The sequence below is a fragment of the Oculina patagonica genome, chromosome 3, assembly GCF_052425735.1.
Source record: "Oculina patagonica isolate OP01 chromosome 3, crgOcupat, whole genome shotgun sequence".
Classification (NCBI taxonomy): Eukaryota; Metazoa; Cnidaria; class Anthozoa; order Scleractinia; family Oculinidae; genus Oculina; species Oculina patagonica.
Window position 1 is genome coordinate 17623314 of NC_135760.1, and position 18240 is coordinate 17641553.

The 18240-nt window shown below is 38.4% G+C and overlaps 2 protein-coding genes across 3 annotated transcripts in view; one reads left to right on the forward strand and one right to left on the reverse strand.

The window, feature by feature from the left end:
* The window catches only part of LOC144645275 (uncharacterized), a 91354-nt gene that overhangs the window by 13141 nt on the left and 59973 nt on the right, over nt 1–18240 (reverse strand). The window contains exons 5-16 of the mRNA XM_078504790.1: nt 14013–14230; nt 8937–9044; nt 7574–7754; nt 5781–5983; nt 5390–5509; nt 4529–4679; nt 3551–3638; nt 2880–2929; nt 2144–2452; nt 1951–2031; nt 769–885; nt 45–158 (exon numbers count right to left, since the gene is read on the reverse strand). Coding sequence (XP_078360916.1) covers nt 45–158; nt 769–885; nt 1951–2031; nt 2144–2452; nt 2880–2929; nt 3551–3638; nt 4529–4679; nt 5390–5509; nt 5781–5983; nt 7574–7754; nt 8937–9044; nt 14013–14230 — 1740 coding nt within the window. The remainder of the gene's footprint in view (nt 1–44; nt 159–768; nt 886–1950; nt 2032–2143; nt 2453–2879; nt 2930–3550; nt 3639–4528; nt 4680–5389; nt 5510–5780; nt 5984–7573; nt 7755–8936; nt 9045–14012; nt 14231–18240) is intronic.
* On the forward strand, nt 10311–13673 carry LOC144645370 (GDP-fucose protein O-fucosyltransferase 4-like). 2 transcript variants are annotated; one of them, XM_078504928.1, is made up of 2 exons: nt 10311–10571; nt 12240–13673. In XM_078504928.1, the coding sequence occupies exon 2, from the start codon at nt 12280–12282 to the stop codon at nt 13408–13410; it is 1131 nt and encodes a 376-aa protein (XP_078361054.1). In that variant the 5' UTR covers nt 10311–10571; nt 12240–12279; the 3' UTR covers nt 13411–13673. The 2 variants fall into 2 exon arrangements, with proteins under 2 accessions (XP_078361054.1, XP_078361055.1); XM_078504929.1 differs by lacking the exon at nt 10311–10571 and adding an exon at nt 11431–11486.

The window sequence follows — 18240 nt, forward strand, 5'->3', positions numbered from 1 at the left end:
AGTCAAATTTCATGACATCTATTATTCTGTCAAAGATAACTTACTTATTTCACACTGGACTCCAGTAAATCCGGGGGCACAGATGCAAGTGAATCCGTTCACTTTATCCACACATACAGCTCCACTGGTGCAGGGATTGCTGGTGCATTCATCAATCTCTGCAAGATGTGGTAGAAAGGTTTAAGTAAAGGAAATAGAAACGTGCCTGTATTGTTTTTAGACTCTCACAGATTGTGATAAAACCGTAGCAAAAGCGCTATAATGTGATCAAATCCACAAAACAGAAACTCTGAAAACTCAGATGGCTGACCATATTTCTAAACGCATTTTAGATCAGACACATTGATAGTGTTTCGAGGTGCCTTTTAAATGGCAACTCTTTAAATGTTTTGAAATCGTCGTTATCTCGGGAGCTCAGTTTACTATATCATCACCAGACATCTTTCGACAAAAAGGAAGAAGTTATAACTTACATTGATTCCAAGATATTGAAATAAATTATGAGAAATGCACAAAATCATCCACAAAGGTTCATTGTTAGGTAGTTACACCACTATACCTCGGAATATTAAAAAAGTAACCCTATAAAATTGTTTGACTAGATTTTGAGTAAATAAACCGTGCAGATCTGCGAAAGTCCAAGGATGTCTTCCAACCGAAATGTTTGATTTATAAAGCAGTACTCTACGGCTAAAAACTACCGCGAACTGTGGAAAAACGATTTTAAATATCGACAGTCATTAAATAATACTCAAATGTACAGTGCACCTTCTCTACAACGCTTCCCTCTGAATCCAGGAAAACAATTGCACTTGTAGCCTCCATCTGGTGTTTTTGAGCATGTTCCATTGTTACAGGGTCTTGCCAGGCAGTCAGCCTTGATATCTATCGGAGAGAGAATTGTACAGGGTTATTCAAATTTATCACTGTGAATGAGGTATTGAACAGTTTGGAACCGATCTCGACCAGTTAAAAAAGCTTCCATGTAAACACCTGGCACTTCATTGGTTGTTTCGGGACTGGTTCGGGAAATTTTATTTTTACGCCCACTTTAGAAACCGGAGTGTATAGTAGGCTAACGGAAGTGCATACTAAGCTAACCGTAGTGAATAGTAAGCTAACCGAAGTGAATACTAGGCTAACCGAAGTGTACTAGGCTAACCGAATTGAATAGTAAGCTAACCGAAGTGAATACTAGGCTAACCGAAGTGCATAGAACGGTTTTCACTTGAGTGTCGAAAGTTAATTGCGTTTGCTTTGGTTTTGCATTGCTACGCTTAGTGATTGGCTTAAAAATCTCGCGTCACTTTCTCAGCCAATCAGAACTAAAACCAAAACCAATCGTGACTCGCTCGCGCACTTTTTCCTGCGCTTCGTGCCGGCTACATGTATTTGATTCGAGTTTTGATTGGTTCACTGGATTGTCTGTGTCCTTTGTGATTGGCCAGATTACTTTGGTTTTGGTTTTACGACACTCAATTGAAAACTGCTCTAGTAGGCCAACCGAATTGAATAGTAGCTAACAGGAGTGCATAGTAGACTAACCTGAGTGCATAGAAAACTAACCGGTTACTTGTTACCAGTCGATAATCGTAAGTGTCGGCCATCTTAAAGTGAGCGTAGTGGCGCGCTTCCTAAGTGCTTTTAGCTGTAAGTATATCGAGTTGTGAATGCACTAGGAAGTTTTAAAAGCATGCTCAAGAAGCTAGAGTTGCTCTCGGCTACGCCTTGAGAAACTCTTAGGCTTTTATCGTTCTCCTTAATCTTTCTGCGTGTACCATAACTCGATGGTGTAAGCTAAGGAATGTACCAATTGTTAATTAAACTCCCAAAAGTGATCAATCCTTATTTTCTCCTTGAAATATCATTACTTTGTCAAAAGTCGCACGCATTTCTCGATAAACGCACGCTAAGCGTCAACCAGTTTTTAACCATACCATTACGTCATACCGTAAGGATAATTAGTCCAGTGGTAGACCATTTTCCAAGCACTTGCACCACTAGGTTTGAAAAGAAGTCCTTTGGATGAAGCTGAAGAAAAATTAGCATAAGCTGAGAAATAAAAACTTTTTGTACAAAACATTACTGTATTAAATACACTGTAGCAATAAAGAACGGCAACAATGAGCAGTAAGATAATTACATCCCCACATATCGACGCTAGCAATAGATCGTCTTCTCCTTTGTGATGAAGCACCAGCACCCCGCACCGTTAAGGCGTCGAACGGTTCATCCAGATGTTCTGGCAAAACAGGAATGAACGGTACTTCAGTGGCTGTAATCAACGATGGGGAGTCCTTGATTTGGGACCAGATTTTGTCGCTTATTCCATTCCACATCAAGAACGGAGAAAACTTGCTTCGCACAAACGTCTTTTTGTTGGTGGATATCCCATAGGAAACTTTGTCGACGGGGTCATAGGCAAGAACATTTAGAACCTTTTGGTGCAGACCTGCAAAAAACAAAACAAACAAAAAATGCTGTGGACGATTGCTTTTTACCTTATTTAACCAAATGATTCTTCTCTCCCATGCCGCCTGTCACAGCATGCTTTCATAGCTGTTATTTTTTTCTAAACAGTTTAACGGCAAAATGAAGGGCAATTAAATGACAATTAAATGGGCTCAGAGGATTGACTCGCAAGTATGGCAACGACGCTATTCGCCAGGAAAGGAATGTACTCATGCCCCAGTTGTAAGCAGTTGGAAATTGTGGTGTTTTTTGGGAATTTGGTATAATTGAAAGCCCTACACTGGATAGCATAAAGGGTGAATTTGTGACTATACCTGCTGAACTCACTGCTAAAAAAGGATCTATAAATTCCAACTAGTTTTCACTGTTAATTTACTGATAGTCATCTTAAGATGTATGGTGCTTACCGAACCAGGTTTCTCCGCCGTCAGTACTTCCTTTGCAAGGTCTTTCAAATCTAAACAAGAATTACCATTTAGGTTATAAATGTACTCCCGCAAATGTGTTCTAACAAGAAGTATTAACGGGGAGATAAATTGACCAAGGAATGCATGCACGCCAGAGAAGCTAAATTTCATTCATCGTGCATAAGACTTTTGAACCTGAGGATGAAAGAAAATGTCCGTAATTCAGACGTACTTTTTTTTTAAATATTGCAGGAATGTTTTTGCCGTCATTTATTCCCCCCCCCCCCCCCCCCGCCAAAAAAAACCCTCATTATTTGCAAAGCTTAGCTCGAAATTTTGGTTAAATTGTGCACTTTTTGGTACAGGTATGAAATTTGGCACACTGAAAAGTGGTCACCAACAGAAGTTTTTTCAGATATAGCGCCAAGCCCGAAAAACGCCGGTTTCCATGAAAACCGTAATTTATTAAAACCAATAAAATTTAGTGAAATATTTGTTTGTCCTGGTTTCTAGACAAATACTACTATGTCAGGTTAAGTAATACCAAGTTTTAGAACGAAATGCTGTAATTTAGACTGTTCACAGCCCTCTTTATTTTCGTATGTTTCATCAAAATTAGAAATCATAACATATGCTTAATTTGATAATGATTTAGCACAACAAGTGCTTACTTTTCAACTTCTGTATTACAAACAAGCATTGTGTTGGTAGATTCCTCCAGCAAAAAACTTCGTCCGAAGATAACTGGACTTTCAGCATCTAAAGTAAATGAAAGCCGTTCGTAAATAAAATAGATAAATAAAACAAGAAATGGAAAAGAAAAACTAAACCACCAATAAACGATAACAGTATGCATTAATTTTGCAATAACAAGGCGAGGTGGTCAGGAACTTATACAGCTATTTCGGGAAAAGTTGTCGGAAAAAACACAAAAGTTCACGCGACAAGACCGAAAGGTGGTCTGGGTATTTACTTACCTAGAGGAAATGTACAGGTTTGTATTTTTGTACGTGAAGATTTTGTTTTTTCCCTGAGGAGGACTTTTTCTGTAGTTTTATTTTACTGTCGCACGTCTTTGAGTTTTTAAAATTCTTCTAAAATTTAGCGTGGCTAAGAGTTCCTTGTTTCCACAAGTCTGAAGGGAGAGAAAACTTGCAAATTCCCATTTCATGTCACCATCTTATAAGTATTCAGCACATGCAGTGGCACTCTATTTCTATTTCGATCTTAGCTTGTCGCGCACACTTTCGTGCTTTTTTCCGACAACCTTTCTCGAATAAGTTGTATACACAATACACTTTCAGTCTAATCATATATTATTGCGGTCAAAAGAAAATTCTCTTAGGTCAAAACATGTAACAGCTGCTTCAAAGCGCGAAAATAATTGTAGTTGAGCTATATAACTGCAGTTACTGGTCAAGGTTTTTTCTTGAAGCTGATTGGACGAATAAAATCACCCCTTTGACTCCGTTGGTTAATATTTGCTGTGCGGATTTCAGAGACAAGTAATGGTACATGTAAGTTAAAAATGTAAGTTATTTCTGTCATGCATGTAATTGTTTGAAGCATTCTTGTATTCGCGTTGGGTGACACGCACACTAGAAATAAGCTTTGTCCTAATATCCACTTACTTTTACATACATGCTTACCGGAGTCTGGGTACCAGAAAAGTTCCACCCTCATGCACGCCATGTTGATGCACGCGTTGGTCTGGGGTCGAAACCGAACAAACTGCGCGTGAACTGGGAACAACAGCTTGTGTCGAACCGCCAGATTTCTTAGAGGACTTCCTACAAAAAGCTGAAGAATGCCAAGAAAAAGAATGTTTCTTTTATTTTATGGGTAAAGTTTGAAATCTAATATTCAAAGGTCATTTTAGAGTACTCCATCATCTGATTTCAGATTTCAGATTTTTTATTCTTTCACATTATTTAAAAAAATCATATACTATTACACTATTTACAGAAAGTACATTAATTAAATAATCGATCAATCGATATCTCATCCTTAAGCTACTATACGTGGGCTGAATTGCCGGGATCGTCAAATTTTTTATACAATACAAACTTAACAGGTCACAATAATTGTGGTTGGTTCATAAATTGAAAGTACCGGCAGTTTGAGACACTGTTGAGTGAATACACCTTTCAAGTTATTAAAAACTAGCAATGGTATACTGCATTTCCTACGTTTTGATTGGTTAACAGGCAATGGTATAGGAGCTCAAATACCATTGACCACAAATATGAAAGCCGATACATGTCAACAAAGACAGCTTGGGGGCTATAATATTGCAATTCTTTGGGTGTTTTTAATAAAACAGTTATTCCCCTCGCACTTGTTGGATATGAGGTCGTTATAGCCAACTCGGCGCTACGAGCCTCGTTGGCTATCTACCATCTCATATCCAACGAGCGCTTGTGGAATAATTGTTAAATAACACTCTGGGAAGCAGGTTTACACCCCTATTTCCCCGACCACAGTGTATTAACACAGGTTCAAATTGTTACCTTGTTTGCTCCATTAGCAGTATAGTATTCCCATGATGCACCATCGGCGCGGTACTCAAAGTAGAACGACAACACTGAGTTTGTACTTTCTGATTCGTCATGTTTGCTCTGCACTTCCAACTTCGTGAAAAGGTCAAAGATACTTTCATTAATAACTTGAGGATTTGGATCTTAGTGGTAATTCATATACCAGTTATTTTCATCGTTTGTCACACTGGCCAGTCAGCAAAAAAAATGTACAGAAACAAGGGAAAACGATTATCGTGTCAAGTTATAGTCAATGCATTGATTATATATTTAAGTCAATGCATTGATTATATATTGAAATAGAAGTGAAGATGGCGTCTCAAATTAAATTAAGTCGTGTTTTTATACTTGTGTTATAACTTACCTCAAATATGAGGTGGACTTGACCCAGATCAATCTGTAAATACTCAGACGAGTCACATGATCCAGCGCACCACGCTCCTGCACCTGTCCGCGAGTTTAGCCTGGAGAACTGGGCACTATATTCAGGGCCTTGTTGTGAGGACGAGGTGAGCTGGTTATCAGCTATGACACCTGATTCCATTCCCACTGCTACAGGCACTTGAACTGTAGTAAAGACAGGGACACTTTGTTATCAAAAAAACCTTGTGTATTTTAAAAAGTTCGCGACGTTTGGAGTCGTAATGACTCCATTATCAAGTTCACATAAAATGAAAAAAAATAAACTGTCAGAAAAAGTTCGCGACGTTTTGTATGGTGGGCAATATACAATTTCAACAACCTCGTTCCCAGGGCTTTTCCCTTGGTAATTTGGAACGGGCGGGAAAAGACCCTGGCATCGGCCGGTCACGTGAGCTTCTTACACCCGAAAATGTTTTGTTTTCGGTTTGCTCAGTCGGCTTAGAATGGCTCTAAACCGCCGCAAATGTCCTCTACTTCGCTTAAAGCCCCTTCAATGGCATATACAACAACAAAAACAGTCAACAGATTCCGCTTGCGCGTGTGAGATTTCAAATCTACATAGAAATCATGTGGTGCCAGAATGCAACCCAGCGAACAAGGGAGCATCGAGCTCAAGAGACAAAACGCTCGATCAAATTAATACAAGAAGCATAACCTTTACTTCACAGATTGTCTCTCTATAAAATACATTTAGCTTTCTCGAAGTAAAGCTCTGGAAGACTGGAAAAGCCGGACAAAGATAAATGTCATCCGTGATATGATACAATACATCTTGCAACAGTATTACATGAAATTTTATAGCCTGACTCGGCATCACAATGTGAGTAATTAACATTTTCAAGGAATATTTTAGATCCTGTCCTTCCAGAGCGCCATTTTGAGAGCTTATAGCATATCTTGACAATATAAAAGAGCCAAAACAAACCGCACTAGCGAAACATGAGCTAGAGGTGTCAAACAGGAAACCGCGTATACGCCTGCAGACCTGTGACCTCTAGAATGTCCAGATTTGCTCTAGTGATTTGGTTTATATCGTTAGCAGCTCAGTCCAATAGGACGAAGAATCCTTTTCCATGGGTACTTTAAGATCGCCTTCATCGTTCCGTGCCGGATTTTCTCCAAACATTAGCTGCTTAGCGGAGGTTTTTTCCATGCATCCCGTTTCAGGGTTGCCGCGGTGTCTGGTGTCATCGATCGCAAAAACCCGAAGCAAATGACGGCTTTCTTACTCACCATCACAGAGCCGGCAAAGTGAATTCCGAGCGTGTATTTTTTGGGAGTTGACTGCTCCATAATTTTCGCTGAACACACGAGAAAACGTATTCCATTCACTTTTAATTTACTTCGTGTTTGAGCGGGATTTACCGGCCGTTGCATAAATTAGAGTTCCGCGAAATATTTAAGATAATCACGTGACCGGCCGATGCCAGGGTCATTTCCCGTCCGTTCCAAATTACCAAGGGAAAAGCCCTGGGAACGAGGTTGCATTTTCAAAAGTATGCTTGCTTCAAATTTTTGATAACTTTTTATATAGTATTATGAAAGGGGTCTTAAACCTAGACTTAGACAATTCATCTTCAGTAGTACTTTAATATAAACGTTCAGTTAATTAAGCAACAACCTCTCACTGCCGACGCTGGCATAGAGTCAGTCATTTTAACCGACGCTTTCTCGTTATGCCGGGATAAGTTCTGGTACGCGTAGCAGCCAAAGGCCGTCACTTTTTGTCTTTACCTTTCTTGGCCTCACCTTTGGTTATTCCATTGTCTAAGCAGCCATACAACCCCACCTTATAAACAGGTTGTTCTCCTCGACGTTTCTGAAAAGGTGGAAGGATCACCCGAACAAAACGAGCAGTGGCTGTTAACTTTAATCTTTTCATTAATGTTACGGTTCTGCCAGCACTTCGATCAACCTTGCAAAGAGAACATTACAATATTAGATAACGTAGATTCCCTATCAAAATTTTTTGAATTATAGCGGAGCTCCCAGCGACCCGAAGGGCCGCAGAGCAGAGCCCCATACCCATAGAAAATTAACAGAGCCATGCTTTTGGTTTTTCATAGTCATCATGGCTAGTGGCATGGTTCGCAGGCACGTGCGCCTACTGGCATAAGTCGTGCAGCATGGCGGCCATATTCCTGAAATAGGTTGGTTGGTTGGAGAGCTTACACCTTTGATATTGGATATCCCTGCTATGGTTGATTGACAGCTGTCAAAACAAGGTATCCACTCACCAGTTTCACATGACCATATCGCGGGCTCAGATATAGAACTCATCGAGGTCGAATGTTTTTTTAAGTTTACCGCTGACCAAGTAATGGTTTTCATTGGATCGCGGGCTTAAGTGCTATATTTTTTCTGTTTATGGTCAGTAAATTCTGATTTAAAACAAGGGCAAAGTAAATAACCGGGAGCTCCCCTTTAAGGCTTGGCTAAATCTATTTAATACTACCGCACCATGGTGTTCTTTTGAGGGGCTTACATTAGAGGAAGCTGGAAGGTTGATAACAGGAGTTAAAATGCATGAACGAAAAACTACTAAATTGTCCCTCTTCACGCACATACGCATTACTCAACACTATCTTTGCCTTTAAAGGCACGAGATTAAAAGTCAACCGTTCCTCTACCTATCCCATATAAACCGATGAAACTTGTAGTTTTTCGATCGAGACGTCTTTATTGCAATTATAAAATCTTTTTGAAAAGTTAAATGTACTTAAACCTAGCAGCAAAGTTGCACAGCAGAGATTTCCAGCAGTCTTACATCGCAACAAAGGGCAAATAGATAACCGATACCCAGATAAGCACCGGAAGAGATTCTGATCTGATCCAATTGCAACCTCGTTTTTGTGATGGTACCTCTAAGTGAATTTTGTCAAGTACGTAAGTAAAAGGTCACTTACTTGGCTTTGTTTGGTTTGCTCATAGTTTTGCAATATGTCTTCTTTAGTGGCATAGATTGTTTTTTTTTTCATTGTAGCATGGATTGCTTGTTTTGTGTTATTAACTAGTTAATAACAGTTTTAAGTTTCATTGTAGCATGGATTGCTTGTTTTGTGTTAGTAACTAGTTATCAATTTTGCAGATTTCTTACCGCTGTATCAAATCCGTTTTTCTTCACTTTCCACTCTAATCCATCCTCGCTGAGTACTAAAAACACTCTGTCTTTTGGAATCTTTCGAGATAGACCTTGAACTACAAACTAGAAAGATAAGTCAGGTATTAAGGCTATGTTACAAACTGAATAAGGGCATTCATTTCAGGAATACTACATTTTTAATGGCCAAGTGTGCTAATAGTGAAACTGAGGCAAGATTGAAACGGATTTAAAATTAACTCATAACTTGTTATTGGTCTATTACTTTTACAACCCAAATAGCAAACACGTGATTAAGAACCTGTCCTTCGGTAGAAAAGAATGTTTGTAACATAACATTATAGATGATAGAGAGTCTGCGTAGTGATAGACTGTAACAATGTTTTTAAGTATTTTTGTGCTACGCCTGTCCAGAGTCAAATTTACATAAAAAAACATCTTGAAAAATAGCAATACTGTTCGCAGCTAAACAACTTACACTTGGCTTGTTCTGTCATTATGGACCATGGAACATGGCCTTAAACAAAAAATGAACCTTATCTAATCCCTCGTCAGTTAAATAAAGAATCTTTCGTCTTCCATTAGGCGGCGGTCAATAGGGGGTACTCAAAAAAGATTTTTTGACGGGGGGGGGGGGGGGGGGCTCCACCCTGAGGTCCAACCCCTTACCCTTTAATATACCATTTTTACAGGAAAAGCACCCCTTTCGTAAATCCTTTACTGAAAAAAAGATAACCCTTTTATATACCGAACAGACATGCCATATACCTAAAATAGGAAGTCTTTTCGTCATTTTTATGTAGCGTTTAATAAACTAAAACGATACAGCCATAATGTGCTTATGTTCAAAATATTTTGAGTAGGTTCTTTTATATACCTAAGCTTGTGAAATCCCTACCCTTTAATATACCTTAAGCATGAAAAAGGCACCCCTTTCGAGCGGTGCATCCCCGTTTATGCCATTACAGGGAGTACCCCCCGGAGGAGCTTCAAATGTCATGCAGCTTTTGTAGCCAAACAGATGAACAGCTTAGAGACCTTTGAGACTGCCTCGTACACACAGTCACTCGCGCTTCGCGCTCGCTTTGTTCTCGCTTTATCGGAGAATGAAAATCAAGGCGCCTGAGGAGGAGGCTGCCTTTGAGACCAGTGAATTTACCTATAATGAAAATTTTACTCTTTTCATTTTAAATACTGACCACTGATTTTGTTCAGATAAAGATGAGAGGAATTGTCAATTTTTTTCCACTGTTACTGATCATGAGAACTTCTCTTGTGCTCTGGTATTGGGAATTAGGGGAAACAAACTCGGACGATAGCATTTTTTGAACGATAAAAAAATTATGGTCTTTGCGTGTGTCCTTTCTATGCGTGTTTATAATTATTCATGCACTTGCGTAATACATGTAAGAAAGAAACTTAACCAATATTCCGTTATCCCTGAATAATTTTATGGTTGTTGATATATCAGGTTACGAAGGGCTCGAAAATCCTGAACGATGATTTCGTTCTTAGTTTTGGTGAATTCCTGACAAAGACATCGACTGTGATAAAAGGAAAGAAGTCAGTGATAAACTTTGTCTTTAGATAAACGTGGCTTGGTCGTTAAACACTTCTTTAGAAAGCGAAAAGGTAAGATTGATATTGATGTTAGGTTCTTGAGTCAACAATTGAAAATTTGCTCTTTTTAATACACTCAAATACTTTGGCAAACGCGAAACTATCAAAGGAGCTGTTGGAAGTTGACAGTGGAGCATGTTAATGAGACGAGTGACTGATTTTCGCTTAATAATATAGTCGGCAATACCTAAACAATGCCATTTAATGATTAAAGTGAGTCATGGTATTGTTATCTGAAGTGTATTATAAAAATACCCCGCCTCATAGCCAACTTGTTACGACCACGTTCTTTAGTATGGGCATGTTTCGGGCCATTTTCGTTTGACCAAAAGAAAACCTCAGGTACTCAGTCATCTAATTCTTTCCTTCAGTGCTGCCACAGTGTTACTATGAGCAGCGTTTGGCGGCCTAGCAGGATTTGAATTAACGGGTTCTTCTGTATTTGGCCTGGTTTTCCACTACAACGTTTCCTAAGTCGTTAAAGCAAAGGCCTTTTTCAGTGGCGTATTGAAAGTTGCGGAAATGATGTCGCCGTTTTGCTTACAACGAAAACGTGCCGCTTAATTGAATAGCTCAGCGTATGTAAGAAAACGAAAAAACAAAGAGTTCGTTTAAATCAGACTTCATCTTGAAATGATTTCTTTAAGTAACCTATAGATTTTAATCAATTTTTTAATAATAAGTTTAGTCATGTATATATTGTAATAACTAATTTAAGTGGGCCTCTTTAGTCACGATGGAAGATTTTGACTCTTAAATTAAATTTTATGATATTGGCAAAAAAGGTCTCAATTTGCTTGTTACAAAGACTCATTTACACAGAAAGGTTAAAGCGGTGATAAAAGTACGAGCTTTTCAATACAAACAGAAGTATAAACATGACCAGCCGCTTCTCGCTCGATTTCTGTTCGTATTTGCAGTGAAAAGGTAATGTAGTATTTAATATTGATAAAGCCATATTTAATGATCGTGTCTTTATGCTAAATGCTTTATGCAAAGCGTGCCTTATCGTTTGAGTAAACGGTGGAGATGTTGACATTATTTAAGCCGACTTTACATTACTATTTTTTCTCGTGGCATCCACTTTTGATTTCTTTGTAAAAACCTCAATAAAATGATTAAAAAACGCAAAGATTTCTCTTTCTTACCAACGGGTGATTTGTAGTTTGCCAAATATAGACACATTGATATTGTTTTGACTTAGTAAAAACATTTCTTTGGGAATATCAATATGTTGTTTTTTACTCTTATCGCGTGTTAATAACGTAGCTTTGTTTCACGGTCTCTATTTAACGCTATTTGCATTCGGACACTAAGGGGTAGCCTTCGTGCAGACGTGTCCTATTAGGAGATGTCTGCAGGCAGGCTATTTAGAGACAGCTGGGTTTTCCTCATCATCATTATTTACTATCATCGTTTATTATTATTTTTTAGCCTGTTTGTGCTGCGAGGACAATGTTTAAAACGTGGATAATTTTTCCCCTGGCTAGGATACTGGTCGATCGATATCGCAGATTATCTTAAGCATTTTGTAAGCTTGCTCCAGCCTTGAAGTTTGCCACAGTAAAATAAATATATTCCTTGGTTTTGAATTATAGGCTTAAACACATTTGTTCAAAGACGTTTAACATTCCTATGTCGGCCATTCATGAGACTAATTATATGGATGCTTTTTAACAGGTGCACTTAAAAGAAGTTAGAGGACATACATCGATTACAAATGGCAAGGAAATCGTTTGTTTTAAAGTTTCTTCTTTGTCTTGTACTCTCGACACTGCTATTATGGCAACTTGAGATAAAGTACTTTAAAGGAGAAAATGCCTCAGGTCGGTTTGCTCAAACGGAAAGGTTAGCAAGGGGAACCGCCAGGCACACGGAACACAACCAGACAAAGCCATGGCTCATTATTTACTGGTCGACATTCTTCAGAAGACAACTAAATTTTCAACTTGCATGGAAGAAAGGTGAATGCCCTGTGGCTTGTGAAGTCACGAGTGACCGATCCCGAGCGAATGAGGCCAATGGCTTTATTGTCCATGCCAGAGATTCACACATGACACCTTCAACGGAATCTGCGCCATGGATTCTTCTCACAAACGAAAACCCGGTGTATACTCCCGTATTAACCGATGCAAAGTTTATGTCCAAATTCAATCTGTTGATAAGTTATCGCTTGGATTCTGATTTTCCTCAACCTTTCTATCCTATGCCTAACTTAACGCCACCGCTTTCTGTTAAGGAAAAAGACAGACTCATAATGGCTGCGTTCTCGAACTGTGAACCTGTACGAACGGAGTACACGAGAAAGTTGATGAATTTTGTGCAAGTTGATTCTTATGGTGCTTGTCTTAAGAACAAAGACGATCTAGTTGGAAGATATGGCTCAGCGAACGGCAAAAACTTTAAACAACTTAAAATCGATCTATCCAAAAAGTACAAGTTTACTCTGGTATTCTTTAACCAGGACTGCGATTATTTTGTCGATGATCAGCTAAGCCACGCTTTAGATGCCGGCTCTGTTCCCGTGGTAATGAGTACAGATAAGCTTGATGAGTTCCTGCCAGGAAATCTTCGACACGCTGTCATCAAAGTCCGTGATTTCAAGAGTCCGCAACATTTGGCCGAATACCTCAAGTTTCTTAACACGAACGAGACTGAGTATAACAGATACCTGGAGTGGAAGTGGCGAGGAATTGGCAACATTACTGGAACTGTTATCGGAGACTTTTGGAAGCCAAAGTATCCATTGTATTGCCAAATCTGCGTTGCACTTGCAAAAGGGGAAATCCACAAGGATGGCCTTCAACCAATAACGTGCAAGGCAAGGAGTTATGAAGACTGGGGAATTTAACACTGGGAGCCTTAAATTCGAGCTTCATTGTTTGACATCCTACTGCCAATTCTGTTTTTTTCTTTAACTTCTAACACTAAAATAGTACTACTCGAAGGTTAAACCTGAAAAAGGCCCATTGTGACCGAGTTTTGGACAATTTGATAAGAGGTCATCTTCCGCTCGTGTTGAAAAGTAATTTAAGTATACACTGTTTATGTGATGAGTTATCATTATGACAATAGAGTGATAAGGTCAAGTGCATGTGTGGTGATTAAAATATCTTCCTCATTTTCTTGGCTACAACTTTTGTACATAATTAAGCATTTAGATCGAATATCCCATAAATATCAAAAATATTTATGCATCTTAAGAGTCAGTAATGTCATAGTTATTCATGACATTACATGTTAATCTTCAGTTATGTACGCATTCTGCTTTAAAGAGAGCAGACTTTGGGGATGAAATGTAGAAGAGGTGTAACCTACTGGTTAGCACCTGGACTACGCCGCCCAGCCTTACCCCCGGTAGTTCCCGACCAAAGCTGACAGACCAACTGGCAGATATTTGGATAAATTACATCCTTTAATTAAGATTGAGTAAAAATATCGAACATTGCTCACCATAAATTTAGTCTGAATGGCATGTCTCAGATCAACTTGAATAAAATGGACATCGTGTAATTCTTCTCCAGAGCCTCTGAGTGGGATCCAACCGCTGAGGTCGTCATCGAGTTTTACGCTGTAAGGCAGAAAGGTCCTGGCGAGACTGGAGGATGCTGTTATCTGACTGTCCTTCGTGCCTCCGGATAACAGACCAAGAGGTCCGAAGCTATTACAGTCTACAAGAAAAGGAAATAGACGGGAAATCATGAAATACTTTTAAGGCCGTTCGGGCGACCACCCTCAAAAGGAACCACTTCTTCTTTTCGATAGCCTTCACGAAAACCTGTTCCGTAAGCGGCTACTCCTGCAGGTCACCGCGATCACCTTGGGGATTCATGATAAATGCTCAAGCTTTTTGCCTCCCAAGAGAAGAAGCATTTCATTTGAATCAGTATTGCATTAAAAATATGCACTCCTTCTACTTCTACTACTTTTCTTTATTCCCGAGGACATCCAATCCCAAAGAAAGGTAATCTAACGAAATAGGAACCACCTTTCACGACCCGCATGCCTACGATTAATTTCATTTTTCATAATTAGACGTTATTTTGGACACGCATGCATTTTAAGAGGTTTAAATGTTGAAATTGTTCAGTTACCTGGACTGTAGAACGGTATTTGTGTCGTGACCACTTCTATTTGTCCAGGTAGGGACCCTGGTCCGCATGTATTTTCAATTTGGTGTCGTAGGCTAACTACACACGGCGCGTGATGAAATGAGTCGTCAGCAAAACCATCGTCTTCATGGACGTAAACTGTAATTTGTACACTCGCATTCTCAGACGTCAGCAGTTTATTAAACTGTTGAAAGTTATACAGTGAGCTAAGTTTTAATCTGTTATGTTTATCACTGATGGAAGAGTATTCAGTTGTAAAAAAGCCGGGGAAACTTTTGTATTAGTTAATACTCTGCATTACGTATTTAATTACGTGTAACCTTTAACACATTACCGATCGCAATCTTTAATAAAATATATAAAAAATAAATAAGTAACCTTTTATTTATACACAGTTGTATTGAAACCTAGAAGCTTGTGTCCTTGTATTCTCGATCGAGTTGGAATTTGGAAAGTGTTGGTTTTTGTGGAGGGAGGAAAAGCGGAGAACCCGGAGAAAAACCCTAGGAGCAAGGACGAGAACCAAAAACAAACTCAACCCACACATGACGCCAGATTTGGAATCGAACCCGGACCACATTGGTGGGAGGCGAGCGCCCTCACCACTGCGCCATCCTTGCTTCTCCAAAGCGCACAACAGCAGACACTTACAGGCTGTGGCGCAATTTTTTTGCACGTTTTATCTACTAAAAAACTAAAAGTAATTTGTCTCCTATCTTTTCCTTTACTAACCTTCAACGCTACCAGTCGGAAGTTACCCTCTTGTGACTCAGTGACGTAATCGGGAGAGCGGGATCCGTTCGAAGTGTAGTTGTCGTAAACGATGTAATTTGGGATTTTGAATTGTAAAACCGGGTTCGTCATGTTGTAAAGTGCCGGGTATTTGTGTGAGATGGAGGAATAGACAAATGCCGTTTTGCTAAAAGAATAAAATTAGAATATCTTTTATTAGGCCATTCAAGTCATTTTCATGCTCTGTATTTTGTATTTGATTACGGGGTAGTTGTACTACAAGTTGGACAACTTCAGTTGGTGTACATAGCAGTTACTACTGATTCAAGAGCGTGCAACCGTGAATAAACGCATTTCAGTAATCTATTACAGTAAAAACCCGCGTATAGGAACCTAGGTTTTTTCAAGTTAGCCTAAACAGGTTCTTATATAAATGGTGTTTAGTGTAAAATTAGGCTAACTAGGTTCTTAAAATGTCCAAAAACAGTATTCTTGGAGGCTTCAGTAAGCAAAATACTATACTATTTTAATCTGATTCTTTTAAAATCAAACCTATACTGTAACCTTCACTATAATTCCCAAATGAATCTTGTATACAAAACAACATAACATGATAAAATGTCAAAGTTCCTCTTTAAAAACAGACTGTGTTATAAATATATTTTTGAGATTTTTTAATTCTATATTTTTGAGAAGATTTTTTTTTCTTTTTTGAAAATAAGAACCTGTTTTAGAATTTTAGCCTAAAATGGTTCTTATTTGAAGGGTGCTTAAAAATGAGATTTTAGCCTAACAGGTTCTTAAATGTTAGGTTCTTATACGCGGGTTTTTACTGTATTTACACGCATGTCGCTGGTTTGACTTGCTATAGTCTAACCAAGCATTAAAGGAGCAATGTCACAATATTTTAAGTCACGTTTCCGATTTTGTCCAAATTGAAGGAAAACTCAAAATCAAGGTTTTTTTACGTACATAAACAACAGAAGAAGTATTAAAAACGTAAACATAACCATAGATGTTTTAGACTTACGAAATTTAAGACGGATTACAAACAAGAAACCTGAAAAAAACTTGCCAATTTTTTCAAGATGCATTTTCCTTGACGTAGCCCCTTAAAAACCGTGTACAGAGCGTGTACACATCACACCACTTTTATTTACCCTCGGATTTGAAGAGAAGAGTAGCTTATAATTATAGCTAATATTTCCTAGCATTTCAACAGTACGCACAGTACAATGGACAAAAATCAGACCACAACACCAGGAAATTCATGCCCTACCAAAGTAGATTATCGAAGTACATACCCTGGAAAGATCGGCTCTCCTGGCACTTTTGACGCCTTAAGTTGAAGAGAAGCTGATGTCTCACCAACTATCAGGACTAGTATCTATTGAAACAAATAATAATAGCCCGGCGTATCCAACCGAACAAAATCGAACTAAAAATCAATCGAACACCAATCGTTCGATTGAGCTCGGTAATCGAACAAAATGGAACATCTATTTCGCTGTGAGTTCCATTTTTAAACCAATCGAACCAATCGAACACAATCATAATAATAATAATAATAAAGATATTTTAGCAGGGAGCCCACGTCACAAAAAGGTGGTTTTTAGTGGGGCCCTGCATAAAATAAAATCTAATTAAATCCGACACTATTTTGTTTGGAATCCGTCTCTTGATAAGTAACTCACACACGACTAACGGAGGGCGACGGTGCACCGGTTAAATGTCCGCAATATAAACAAACAGGAGTTCGGTTATTGAACGTTTAATTGAGTACGATTGTCAACTGTTCGGAAATCGAATGTTCGACTTTGTTCGATTGTCAACCGTTCGGTAATCAAACGTTCGATTTTTTGTTTCGATTGAACAAATTTTATTGTGGGTTCGATTATGTTCGATTGGATACTGAGGGTTATAGCTTTCGCACAGGTTAGTACTTAGTAATTTCATTGACATTTTTTGAAGTTCCAAATCAAAAATACAACAATTTATATCAGATCTGATGGAAGAGTTAAAAAAAGGATTTGTCTGAAGCATTGATTGGATTCTCCGTGAAAATTGGCGAAAGTTACAAAGTAACAGTTCAGACACATCGAACCAAAATTCGGTGTAAAACAGGTAAAACAACGGAATATGATATTTACATTTTACATTTTTAATTAAGATTTCAGTGCTAATACACAAGAGAATTGCCCCCTTTAAGAAAGCTTTGAAAATATTAATCAGTGGCGTTCTTTGGCCGAACATTTAATTGCCCATACGTGAAAGAGTTAGCTGTTTGAATGCCATGAGTTTTCTCGCTAACTGTCACATTATTTTTTGGAACTAAAATTATAAATTCCTTTACCGAAGGCTATGCATTCATTTCAATTTAACTTCTGGGAAATTTGGTTTTACATCAAGACAATTTCTCCCAATTGACAATTTTCTTTGTTCCTGCCATCTGCCTTCTATAGAAGATATCAGAATGTGTTTAGATCAATGAAGTTGGTCTGTAATCTTGGTAATTTAAGTTTGAAGGAATAAATAATTCACGCAAATGAAATGTAGACATAGATGCTAATATGACAATCTTCATTAGCATTTTAATATCATGTATATATCGGTATATTTTTATGTACTAACTTTTGTAAAAATAAGTCAGGAATGCTGCAGAAATTTGAGAACTATAATCTAGGTGTACAAGACAATAGGCTCGTTTTACGGCAGTGGGTTTGAAACTTTTCAGATGCATGCTAACATGCCTGACACCTGTGTCGTATTTAGCCTCATTTCTGTTACGTAACGTACCTGATGAAATTGTTGAGTATTTTCACTCATGTAAACTGTTT